We start from the raw sequence: 11,386 nt of genomic DNA on the forward strand, positions 1-11,386 counted from the left end.
TAATTTGATAGAGCTGAAACAAATATAAAAATATTACTGAACAAATGCACTCATAAAAGTTTTTAAAGTTTACAGTGTACACTGAGCAACATGTCACTAAAAAGCACGATATTTAGTTTCAAAACACATTTTTTATTAACAAATATGATTTTTATCTCAAAATTTAAATTATATTACTCGTAACAAAATCTAATATTCTAATCTCCGTATCTTTGCAATCATAATCATAATTATAAACAATCAAAACCTTTATTTAAAGGTATTAAAAGGAGAAAATTTTATCAGTTTAAAGGGAGTATTGCGGAAAAATTAAACTGTGTAATAAATCAATTGAAAAACTAGATATTTAAATACCGTAGATAAAGCATTTAACTAAACACATTTTGTTTTTCTTCTTCAGTTCACAGACTTTAATCGTAGCATTTATAATAAAATAGCTCCATAAAAGTCTCACTTATAACATATCTCCTCAGATTAATTACGACAGTGGCAGAATACTCACACTGGTCACATGGATATCTTTCACCGTCGTCAAGTAAAATACATTTATAAAAAGGTTTATGTAGAAATTATATAAGAAGAAATGCGAGTGAAGACCAGTAAAAGGGTATTTGTTATTTTATTAACTGTTGTTCCCCATTGTATCAAAGGAGAGCTAAAGATACTATTTCATGGCTATGCATGCTTGTATGATGGTAAAAATACGAAAAAAGTACAAAAATACATCAAAAGTACAATAAAAAGGTGAAACAGGAGGGATGTTTATCTAATCTATGTATATAGTGACGAGAGAGGTATTAATAGCATTATATTTTAATAATTTAGCCGTAAATTAATCGTTGTAATAGTAAAAATTGTAATAATACCAACTTGTTTAGTAGTGGCCACATACTCACATTGGTTACAAGGATATCTCACCCTTTTATGTATATTTTCAAAGTATAGTTTCCTAAGATTAATTGTGCAGGAGGGAGCGAAATCACACTGATCACATAGATATTTTATTATGTTTCCTCTTTTTATGCCGTTTCAGATCACTTGTTATAGTGGCAGCATACATACATTGGTCACAAGGACATCTCACTCCTTTATGTTTACTTTCAATATGTGTCTTTAGATGACCTGCTGTAACAGCAGCGAATTCACAATGATCACAGGGATATCTCACTCCATCATGTTTAATTTTAATATGTTTTTTCAGATTACTTGCTGTAGTAGCAGCGTATACACACTGATCACAAGGGTGTCTCAGCCCCTCATGTTTATATTCAATATGTTTCTTTAGATCTCCTGTTGTAGTGGCAGCATATTCACACTGGTCACATGGATATCTAACTCCTTCATGTTTATTTAGAATATGTTTCTTTAGATCTCCTGTTGTATTTGCAGCAAAGACACACTTGCTACACGAATATTTTACTCCTTCATGTTTATTTTCAATATGATTCCTGAGATAACCTGGCGAAGTGGAAGAGTATTCACACTGGTCGCATGGATATCTTACTTCTTCATGTTTATTTCTGATATGTTTCTTAAGATTACCTACTGTGGTGGCAGCGAACTCACACTGGTCACATGGATATCTTACTCCTTCATGTTTATTTCTGATATGTTTCTTAAGATTACCTACTGTGGTGGCAGCGAACTCACACTGATCACATGGATATCTTACTCCTTCATGTTTATATTTAATATGTTTCTTAACATATGTTTGTTTTCCCAGTTTACTCTTTTTGCATCTCTTTGGTTCAGAGTGAAGAGGATCTTCTGCAGTTTTGACAATTTCACCTGAACAAAAATAGGAAGATATTGAAATATAATAATGATTCAAGTGCTCTACTTTACAAGTTTGGTCAATTTAAAGAAATCCAAAGATAAAAAACAGAACTTCACGGAAAAAAAATATAATCGGCCCATAGTTTGGGAAAAAACACTGCATTGCACATTGTAAATTCTTGTCATTAAGTTAAATAAATAAAAAAGAACCACAGTGTTAAGCTGAGATAGCAGTGTAATAGAGAATTTTTTTAGAAATCATTTGAGAGCTATTAGAGGTTTCTACGGTGTAAAGTTGCAAAGAGTGCAAAATCTTTTTAAAATCCTCCTGTCGCTCTGCTGGGTAGCCATGTCGCGCCACAACCTGCTGGACAGCCGTGCCTCACTACAACCTGCCTAGGGACCGTGGACCAGGAGGATTTTAAAGATGGATTTTGCGCTCTAACTTTGCAATTTTAAATAGAAATGGGAAAGATAGGCATTTTATCATTTTTTATGTACATTTTTCTTGAATGGTTCATTTTTCATGGTTGAAAAAATTGATTTTTTATTTTTTCTCAAATTTTACATTAATTTTACATTATTATTATTATAGGACAACCCATCATTCAATGAAATAGGGGTCGGCCCTCCTAGCCGCCGAAACGTATCCATGGGCTAACCGAACTGGTCACCCTAGGGAGAAGACTTATACTAGGCGATCCGCCCAAGACAGTTCAATTACTGGAGACTCTCTAAAAAGCAGGCGGTCTGCCCAAGACAGCTCCATTTCGTTCGTTTTCTCACTGAACGATCATTCAGAAAGATTATTTGTTCAGTAAAATCGTACGTTTTTTTCATTTATTTAATAACAAATTGTTATTTTTCTTTTGTGAACATTCAAGGTGTTCGTCGTTCATTTTTTTTCTTTTCTAAATATTTCGTGAAAAATTTTACTTGTTCTCAAAAATTTAGCTCGTTCACAAAATGATGCCCATTTCTAATTATACACTGAACAAACGTCTTAAAGGTCTCAAATGATATCTAAAAGTTTTCACTATAATTCTGCATTCTCAACTACTGTGTCTAACCAGACACTCCCCTTAAAGGCAAAAGCAAAACCTTGTGTTTCTGTAATTTCGATTTTAACATCATCCTCTTGTACATATATAATACATGTTTTTTCTACAGTAGACAATTCTTCCTTGATGGATACTTTTTCTTCTTTCATATTCTCTGCCATTCTCCCTGGAACATAATGTATAAATTTACAAATATAAAGAAACAATACCAAATTCTGATCTTGATAATTCTGAGTGCATCTTTACCTTTATTTTCCATCTTAAAGTCTTCTTCTTGTACATTCCAAGTACATGTTTCCTCTAAATTAGAAAATAAACAATTTTTTTCTTCTTTTATCTCTATTTCTTCAATTTCAATTCTTCTTTTATATTCTCTGCCATTCTGTCTGAAAAATAAAAATCAGCAAAATATGCTTATTAATGGTGAAATCTGAAATGAATCATCAATAATGTAATAATAAAACAGTTTTAATTATTTATATCTATGGGCGTTATGAAAAAATGTTTATAAGAAAACTGAGACAAATATGTGGTTCATATTTTGTCAAGAAAATAGAAACAATATATATAGAATCTCCACTAATCAGTGTTTGAAACATCATAATCATAGTAAAATACAATGATCTATTTTCTGCCTGATTTTAATCTTTACATATACAAGATCACAATGTTGCAGCTAACGAGATTGAACGAGATGATTCAGCTCTTATTCATGTTAAACATGATAATCCACTTGTTCATTTGTCCAATACAAGTTGTAATAATATCTTTAATCAATAAAAGAAGTTTAATGATACAAAAATAAAACATAACTTTGGTATTCAATTATCTGTGAGTTTTAATTTATAAATATGTGGCTTGTCTGTCTGTCTGTCTGTGTCCAAAAATTTCGAAACGGCTGAACCGACCGAGCCAAAATTTTGTTGGCAACTCACATGACCCCCTGGAAAGGTTATGAACAGTTAAATTTGAAAATCTTTGTCCGGATGTCGGCATTTATGACAAAAATAAATCCGGGGAAGTGTTGTTTTTGCATAGTATAATGAACACATAAAAAGTAACAATAAAAGCTAAAAGTGTTGCTAGAAAAAGGGTGCCAACAGCTCTGTAAGTCTTGTTTAGAAAGCACCTCAACTGAACACCATGCTTTAAAAAGAACGTTAAAAAAAATTCATAATTTCACTAATTTTAGGCCATTTATTAACAAAATTAAGCATAATACAAATCTTCAAACCCACAGGACGGGTTTGGCTGTTATAGGTAAGTCGTTCTATCAATTCTCCAATTAGAGTTCGAAAAAAATCGGTCTATGTGTTCATGGATCATTATCGGATAAACAAACAAAAACTACTAATATATATATATATATAGATGATCCAATAAATACTACCTTGAAATTCTGAAAATTCCTCTTTTACTTTTTCATCTAGTACATAAAAAGTACATGCTTTCTCAACAGTAGATATTTCATCCAGTACATAAAAAGTACATGCTTTCTCAACAGTAGATTTTTCATCCAGTACATCAAAAGTACATGCTTTCTCAACAGTAGATATTTCATCCAGTACATATAAAACACATGCTTTCTCAACAGTAGATATTTCATCCAGTACATATAAAGTACATGCTTTCTCTACAGTAGATATTTCTTCCCGTACATATAAAGTACATGCAACCTCTACAGTAGACATTCGTCCTGTAAACAATATACAGTTAATGTATCCTCTAGACACTCTACAGTGGGCATTCCTTTCTTGATGGATACTTTTCTTTATTCATATTCTCTGCCATTCTTTCTAGATCAGTAGAATACATATACCACTTGTTGTCTGCAATATATACCACTTGTTGTCTGCAATATATGGAAATTTTATAAAATTTTTAAAATTTAAAAAATTATAAAATTAAAGGACAACCTTACATTTCAATAATTTTCATTTTAACGTCTTCTTTCTTAAGATATTCAGTACTTGTATCCTCTTCAGTAGAAATGTCTTCCTTGATAAATACTTTCTCATCTTTTATATTCTCTGTCATTTTCATTGAAATTAAGAACATTTCATATTTGAAATTAATTGCGAGCCAACTTGAATTCTTGTAGTGGGAGAGTTTTGCGTAAAAATATGCATCAACAACATAAAACGAAATATGTATACAATATTTAAAAGCTAAAAATTACAGGAATAGTTTACTTCATTATGTTACTTCAGACCATCTTCTGCAGTTGCAGCATATTCCCAGTAGTCACAGGGAATCTTATTTCATATGTTTACTTTTTAAATGTTTCTTTAGATCACCTATTTGAGTAGCAGCGTAATCACAGTGGTCACAAGGATATCTCACCCCTTCATGTTTACCCTGAATATGTCTTTTTAGAGTACTTGCAGTAGAAGAAACGTCCCCACAATGACAACAAAGATATCTAAATCCTTCATGTTTATATTTAGTATGTTTCTTCAAAACAGTCATTGTAGGAGCAGCGTAATCACACTGATCACATTGATATCTAACTCCTTCATGCTGACTTTTAACATGTATCTTTAGAGCTGGTAATGTAGTGGCAACGAGATCACACTGATCACAGTAATATCTCACTCTTTCATGTTTACTTTGAATGTGCTTCCTTAGACAGCTTTTAAAAGAAGCAGTGTATTCACAATGATCACAAGAATATCTCACTCCTTCATGTTTATTTTTTATATGTCTCGATAGACAGGATTTAGAAGAAGCAATATATTCACACTGATCACAAGGATATCTCACTCCTTCATGTTTACTTTCAATGTGCAGCCTTAGAGTTGTTTTAGCAGTAGCAGTGTATTCACACTGATCACATGGATATCTTACTCCTTCGTGTTTAGATTCAATGTGTATTTTCAGATTACCTGGAGATGTAGCAATGTATTCACACTGATTACATAGATATCTGACTCCATCGTGTTTACATTCAATGTGTATCTTCAGTTGACTTGTAGAAGTAGCAGAGTATTCACACTGATTACAGTGATATCTGACCTCATCGTGTTTATTTCTAATATGTCTCTTCAGATGACTAATAGAAGTGGCAGCGTATTCACACTGAACACAGGGATATCTAAACCCTTCATGTATATTTTCAGTATGCCTTTTTAGACTAGAAGTACAAAGTGCAGCGTATTCACACTGGTCACAGGGATATCTCACTCCTATATGTTTCTGGTTAATATGTCTCTTGAGAGTTTTAGCTCGAGTTGCCACATAATCACAATCACCACAAGAGTATCCTTCATGTTTATTTCCAATATGCTTTTTTAGACTAGAAGTACTAGGTGCAGTGTAATCACACTGGTCACAGGGATATCTCACTCCTTCATGTTTGTGTCTAATATGTCTCTTGAGAGATTTAGCTAGAGTTGCCACATAATCACAATCACCACAAGGGTATCCGTCATGTTTATTTCCAATATGCTTTTTTAGACTAGAAGTACTAGGTGCAGTGAAATCACACTTGTCACAGGAATATCTCACTCCTTCATGTATCTTTTCAATATGCCTTTTTAGACAAGAAGTAGTAGGTGCAGCGTATTCACACTGATCACATGGATATCTACAGAAGCCTTCATGTATATTTTCAGTATGCCTTTTTAGACAAGAAGTACTAGGTGCAGCGTATTCACACTGATCACAGGGATATTTCACTCCTTCAAGTTTACGGCTAATATGTCTCTTGAGATTTGAAGCTTTGTTTGCCACATAATTACAGTCATCACAAGGATATCTCAATCCTTTATGTTTGGTCTTCTTGAGGCTTATAGGTTCTTTGAAAAGAAGATCTTCTTTGATATTCAGGCTTACATCTGAAATTAAATGTAATCAGTGNTCAATAACGTTTAGTAAAGTTAATTTTTTGTAAAGTAACATTTCGTACGTTTCCGAACCCCTTAGCCAAATATATCTGATTCATTTGTTACCAAATCCATTTATTATCTGATCTATTTGTTACCAAATCCATTAAATGTCTGATCCATTGGTTATCTAATCCATTCATTATTTAATCTTTCAATCTTTAATGTGGTTTTCCATACCCGGAACCCTCTGGTTCAATCATTATCTACATCTGATCATTGTCTGCTTAATGCCTTGTAATCATTATCTGATCCATTCGTTATCTTGTCCATTTCATATCGGATCCATCCTTAATCTAATCCATTCATTATCCAATATATTCGTTATCTGATCCATTCATTATCCGATCCATCTTTTATCTAAACCATGCGTTATCTAATCCATTTGTTATCCGATCTATTCGTTATCCGATCCATTCATTATCCAATCCATTCATTATCAGATCTATTCGTACGTACACAGGCTGAAGGATTCAAGTCTTGTATCGGTAACATTTTGTATAGGTAATTTCTCGTTTACAATTATCCATAAAAGAATGGAAATTGTTTGCAAGAAATCAACGAACTATGATGGAGAAAATCCGCCAAATTACAACATAAATAAAACCATGTCTCTCTAATAAGACTTACTACTCGTCAGGGTAAGGGTGCCATAGTTGTTAACAATTATCATAATTACTGTCAACTGTTGGACATGTGTGTAACATTAAATTACTTACTTAACAGTTTGGCATCCTGGCTGATCAAGAATACCTTAAATCTGATGGATAATAAATAGGTAAAAAAGAAAAAAATATGTTGAATAGCTTACTAAATAGCTTATATTAACATTTATACGAAAAATTACCCCTGGTGGTTACCTATACAAAATATTACCTAGACAGGATGTTATCTATGCGAAATGTTACACCTGACAAAATGTTACCTTTACAAAGTGTACTAAACGAAAATTAACCTAAACGAAATTTTACTAGGAACAGTAGCATTTTGGATAGTACATTTTCTGATTTCATATAGTAACATTTTGTCAAGGTTCATTTTCGCATAGTACAATTTGTATAGGTGTGGGTGTAGGACGTCCCTAAAAGCATGATTTGATTTGATAGGCAAGCTGTCATATAAAATACATCTTATATAAGTAGTATTTCGTATAGGTAACACCAAGAGAAAATTTTCCTTACCCTAAACGAGTACTGACTTAGTAAATCAGAGAGGCATGGGTTGGAAAATGTTGTAATTTGACAGATTTTTTTTTCATCATGGTTTGTAGATTTCCTTGCAAACTATCTTCATTCTGTTATGGATATTTGTATACGAAAAATTACTTGTACGAAATGTTACCCATGCAAAATGTTATCTATACAAAATATTACTTATACACAATGTTACCTATGCAAAATGTTACCTAGACAAAGTGTACTATACGAAACGTTACTGATCCCTATATAGAACCGAACAATATGATATAATGGGTTTTACAACGAAAAGTTAAATGTTTTCCTTACTTTGATTATCCGTACTTTCTCTTTCTATTCTTTCCCCTTGCACATAAACTGTACAAGTATCTTCTACAGTAAAACCTGGAAGAGTTTCTTCTTTCATCTCAAACTCTTCCAATATTATTTCGTGACTCATATTTTCAGCAATTCCATCTAAATTTTGATAACATCTATACATAAGAAAATATAAATTATTATTGTTAAATAATAAGCAAAGAGAAAATGTTCGCAGATAAAATTAAAATGTTAGTGATAAGAAAGCCCTTAGAGCATTAAAAGTTTTAAGCTTTTGTTATAAAAGAAAGAGTTTTGTGGCTTTAACATTAACTTAAATTATAATTTTCACAATAAAACCATTATTTCACTACACAGATTACAAATTCTGATTTTGTCTTTACAAAAGATGTAAAAGTATATTTATCTTACCATTTATCCTACCATCTTCCTCTAGCACATCCCAAGAATATTTTAAACTAGAAGCTGGACAAATCTCTTGCTTGACAAAAACTTGGTTTTCTTTTATCTCTTTTTCTTCCATAGTTGATTCTTCTGCCATTCTATCTGAAAAAGAAAAAAGTCTTCTCTAAAGTAACTCTATGAAATATTTGGAACTTGATCTCTCCAATTTGAAATATTAATACTGTCATGCACAAAAATGTTGATGACTACATAAATTACAGGAAATTTGTGTCCATGAACATTATTTATAAAATAGCCTTATGCAACTTGCATACTAAGTCCATGTTTGCTTTTATCAAGCTAGCTATGGTGGCAATGTAAGGTTAGAATACGTTTTAATAATTCTTGAAGATTTAAACCTTCCACAAACTGAACGCCAATATAATGTTAATGTTGTACTTCAGAGTTTAGAAAAATCATAAATACACTCGTCACATAAATATCTTGCTCCCTCATGTTTATTTTTAATATAATTCTTCAGGAGTTCAGTGGCAGAATAATCACATTTGTCACATAGATATCTTACTCCTTCATGGTCACTTTTGATATGCTTACTTAGATTACTTGCTGTATTGGTAGAATGTTCACACTGAGCACAAGGATTTCTTTTTCATTATGTTTAGTCTTATTATGGTTCTTTAGAGCACTTGCTGTAGTAGCAGCGAGTTCGCACTGGGTACAAGGATACATTACTCCGTAGTGTTTATGTTCAAAATGTCTCTTTAGGTAACTTTTATTTGAGGCAGTAAAATTACATTGCTTACAGGGATATCTCAATTCTCACTCCGTCATGTTCACTCTAATTCTTCAATTGACATGGTAGTTGCAGCATATTCACACTGGGATATTTCACTTCTAAATGTTTATATTGAATATGCTTCATCAGACTACATACTGTAGAAGCAGCAAACTTACACTGAACACATGGATCACTACTTTATTTAGTTTATTTCTAATGTTTATCTTTAGCTGATCTAACGAAAAGCGTTTAATTCCCAATTTTTATCAATATGATTTGCTAATTATTTCTTTCCTTGAATACCGAAGGAAAATAGCAAAATATGACAGAAAAAGGATCATTCTTTTTGGACTTTTTATTTCACTCATGTGACCTCTGGTTTCTGAGTTCTGGCCACCTCAAGTCAATTTTCGGCCCAACCCCGCATGCTATAATCGGTCATAATTTGTTTGTCAATTAGATAATCACTAAAAGATGAAATAATATTAAAAGATATTTTTACTAATTGCATTTGTTAGATTTTTGTACCTCTATTTTTTCAATGAGTTCTTTTCTTTTTTAGATTCTTTATAATGTATTTAATGAGTTTCATATTTGAAATTTACTTTTTGCTTTTTAACCTTACTTAAAGGAAGCTTTTTTACTTTGGCAAAGATGACTTTTCTAACAATAAAGCCGATTTAATAGATCAATGATTAAAGACGACCTTTCAGTCAAATCTCAACTGTTATGTCCAGTGGGAAACTTCGTTTATATCCAGCAAACTAAATGTAATGCAAGTCAGTATCATTTATTAATTATCAACAATAAGAAAAATTAACAAATAATTTAACTATCAACAAATAATAAAATTATCAAGTTGTTTCCTTTTTATAAACTTAAATATATAACTTCATGCAATGTAGTGAGTTAAAAAATAGTTTTTTTGTTAGAAGCAAGTCTACTCTTTGGTTAGTACATTTTATATGGATTTCGCGAAAATCCGCTGGAAAACCAGAAACATCATGATGTAAATATTTTATAAAAATATAATTTTATTGCAAGCATCAAGCTCTGCTTTAGTACAATTACAAGCTCATGTTTACAAATCAATCATTGATCAGTGTTTAACAATTGATCTGCTCCATTTCAATTTGATTAATTCATTCATGATCTGTGATCAAGTCGACAGCTGAAGGTACAAGTTTGATATGTCAAAATGTACAATGTACAGCAGTGTTACTTATATGTGCAATCGTGCTAAAGTAAAGTACATAAATTAGATAAATTAAAAGATAAAAGTATAATTACAAATTCTAAAATTTGGAAGAAAATTTCAGAAACTTTTCAAAAAGTTTCAGTGTCATTGCAATCCTCGGTTTCATGCCCAAACATCTAAAAAAAAGCTTTTTTAATTTTTTCATCTTTCAGTTTCCAGTGACTAAATAGTAAGTAACTCAACAAAGTAAAGAAATGCGTTTCTCCACTGTTTTACTTACTTATTACCAAAATCTATTCATATGCTCCCCTCCCCCGCAACTTTCTTTCTTTTCATTTATACCCCCTTCCCCTCTAGGCTTCCCTTCTTGTATACCCCCCCCCTAACTAACAGCTACAGGGTTATCCACAACGAATGAGACTTCAGAAACGATTGTACGTAATTAATAATGTCAGCTTCTTTATTTACCACATCATTAAATATTCGTTAGTATAACGAATATGAACCCTGACCTATACACTTCAAGAAATACACTTTCAACCAACCAAACCAAACTAAATATCAAATATTTTTTATTTGATATTTTTTCCGCTTAATTTAAAAATATCTGCATTAAGACCTAGTTCTGCGTAGGTCGCAGATCCGTTACGGAGGATTTTTTATTAGTTTCGTAAAAAACGAATGGGAGAATTGAACTTGTCGTGATTTTATGAAACTAGACGAAAAAGGTAATTCCGATACAAGTTAAAAGAATGGTGTTTGAAAGGATG

At 31.8% G+C, this 11,386-nt stretch overlaps 2 protein-coding genes across 3 annotated transcripts; both read right to left on the reverse strand.

The window, feature by feature from the left end:
- Positions 1 to 912: 912 nt before the first annotated feature.
- LOC111712014 (transcriptional repressor CTCFL) lies at positions 913 to 3,208 on the reverse strand. The gene is made up of 3 exons (XM_023486522.1): positions 3,084 to 3,208; positions 2,878 to 3,003; positions 913 to 1,788 (listed from the first exon to the last, which is right to left on the reverse strand). The coding sequence occupies exons 1-3, from the start codon at positions 3,094 to 3,096 to the stop codon at positions 989 to 991; spliced, it is 939 nt and encodes a 312-aa protein (XP_023342290.1). The 5' UTR covers positions 3,097 to 3,208; the 3' UTR covers positions 913 to 988.
- A 539-nt stretch (positions 3,209 to 3,747) lies between these two features.
- Positions 3,748 to 9,366, reverse strand: LOC111712015 (zinc finger protein 431). Of its 2 annotated transcripts, XR_002767366.1 has the most exons (4): positions 8,647 to 9,366; positions 8,227 to 8,373; positions 4,759 to 6,673; positions 3,748 to 4,689 (listed from the first exon to the last, which is right to left on the reverse strand). XR_002767366.1 is itself a non-coding variant. In XM_023486523.1 (3 exons), the coding sequence occupies exons 1-3, from the start codon at positions 8,774 to 8,776 to the stop codon at positions 5,094 to 5,096; spliced, it is 1,857 nt and encodes a 618-aa protein (XP_023342291.1). In that variant the 5' UTR covers positions 8,777 to 9,366; the 3' UTR covers positions 3,748 to 5,093. The 2 variants fall into 2 exon arrangements, 1 of the variants encoding a protein (XP_023342291.1); XM_023486523.1 differs by having other exon boundaries at positions 3,748 to 6,673.
- Between the last annotated feature and the right edge of the window lie 2,020 nt (positions 9,367 to 11,386).

This window comes from Eurytemora carolleeae, unplaced genomic scaffold, assembly GCF_000591075.1.
Source record: "Eurytemora carolleeae unplaced genomic scaffold, Eaff_2.0 scaffold130, whole genome shotgun sequence".
Lineage (NCBI taxonomy): Eukaryota > Metazoa > Arthropoda > Copepoda > Calanoida > Temoridae > Eurytemora > Eurytemora carolleeae.

Excerpts from the sequence above, each read along its gene's own strand:
- LOC111712014 (XM_023486522.1), bottom strand. Across the intron at positions 1,789-2,877 it reads CGAAATTACAGAAACACAAG|GTGAAATTGTCAAAACTGCA; the intron begins GTTTTGCTTTTG and ends ATTTTTGTTCAG.
- LOC111712015 (XM_023486523.1), bottom strand. The coding sequence starts at position 8,776 with ATGGCAGAAGAATCAACTATGGAAGAAAAAGAGATAAAAGAAAACCAA. Across the intron at positions 8,374-8,646 it reads GGAAGATGGTAGGATAAATG|ATGGAATTGCTGAAAATATG; the intron begins GTAAGATAAATA and ends ATCAAAATTTAG. Across the intron at positions 6,674-8,226 it reads AGAAAGTACGGATAATCAAA|ATGTAAGCCTGAATATCAAA; the intron begins GTAAGGAAAACA and ends ATTTAATTTCAG.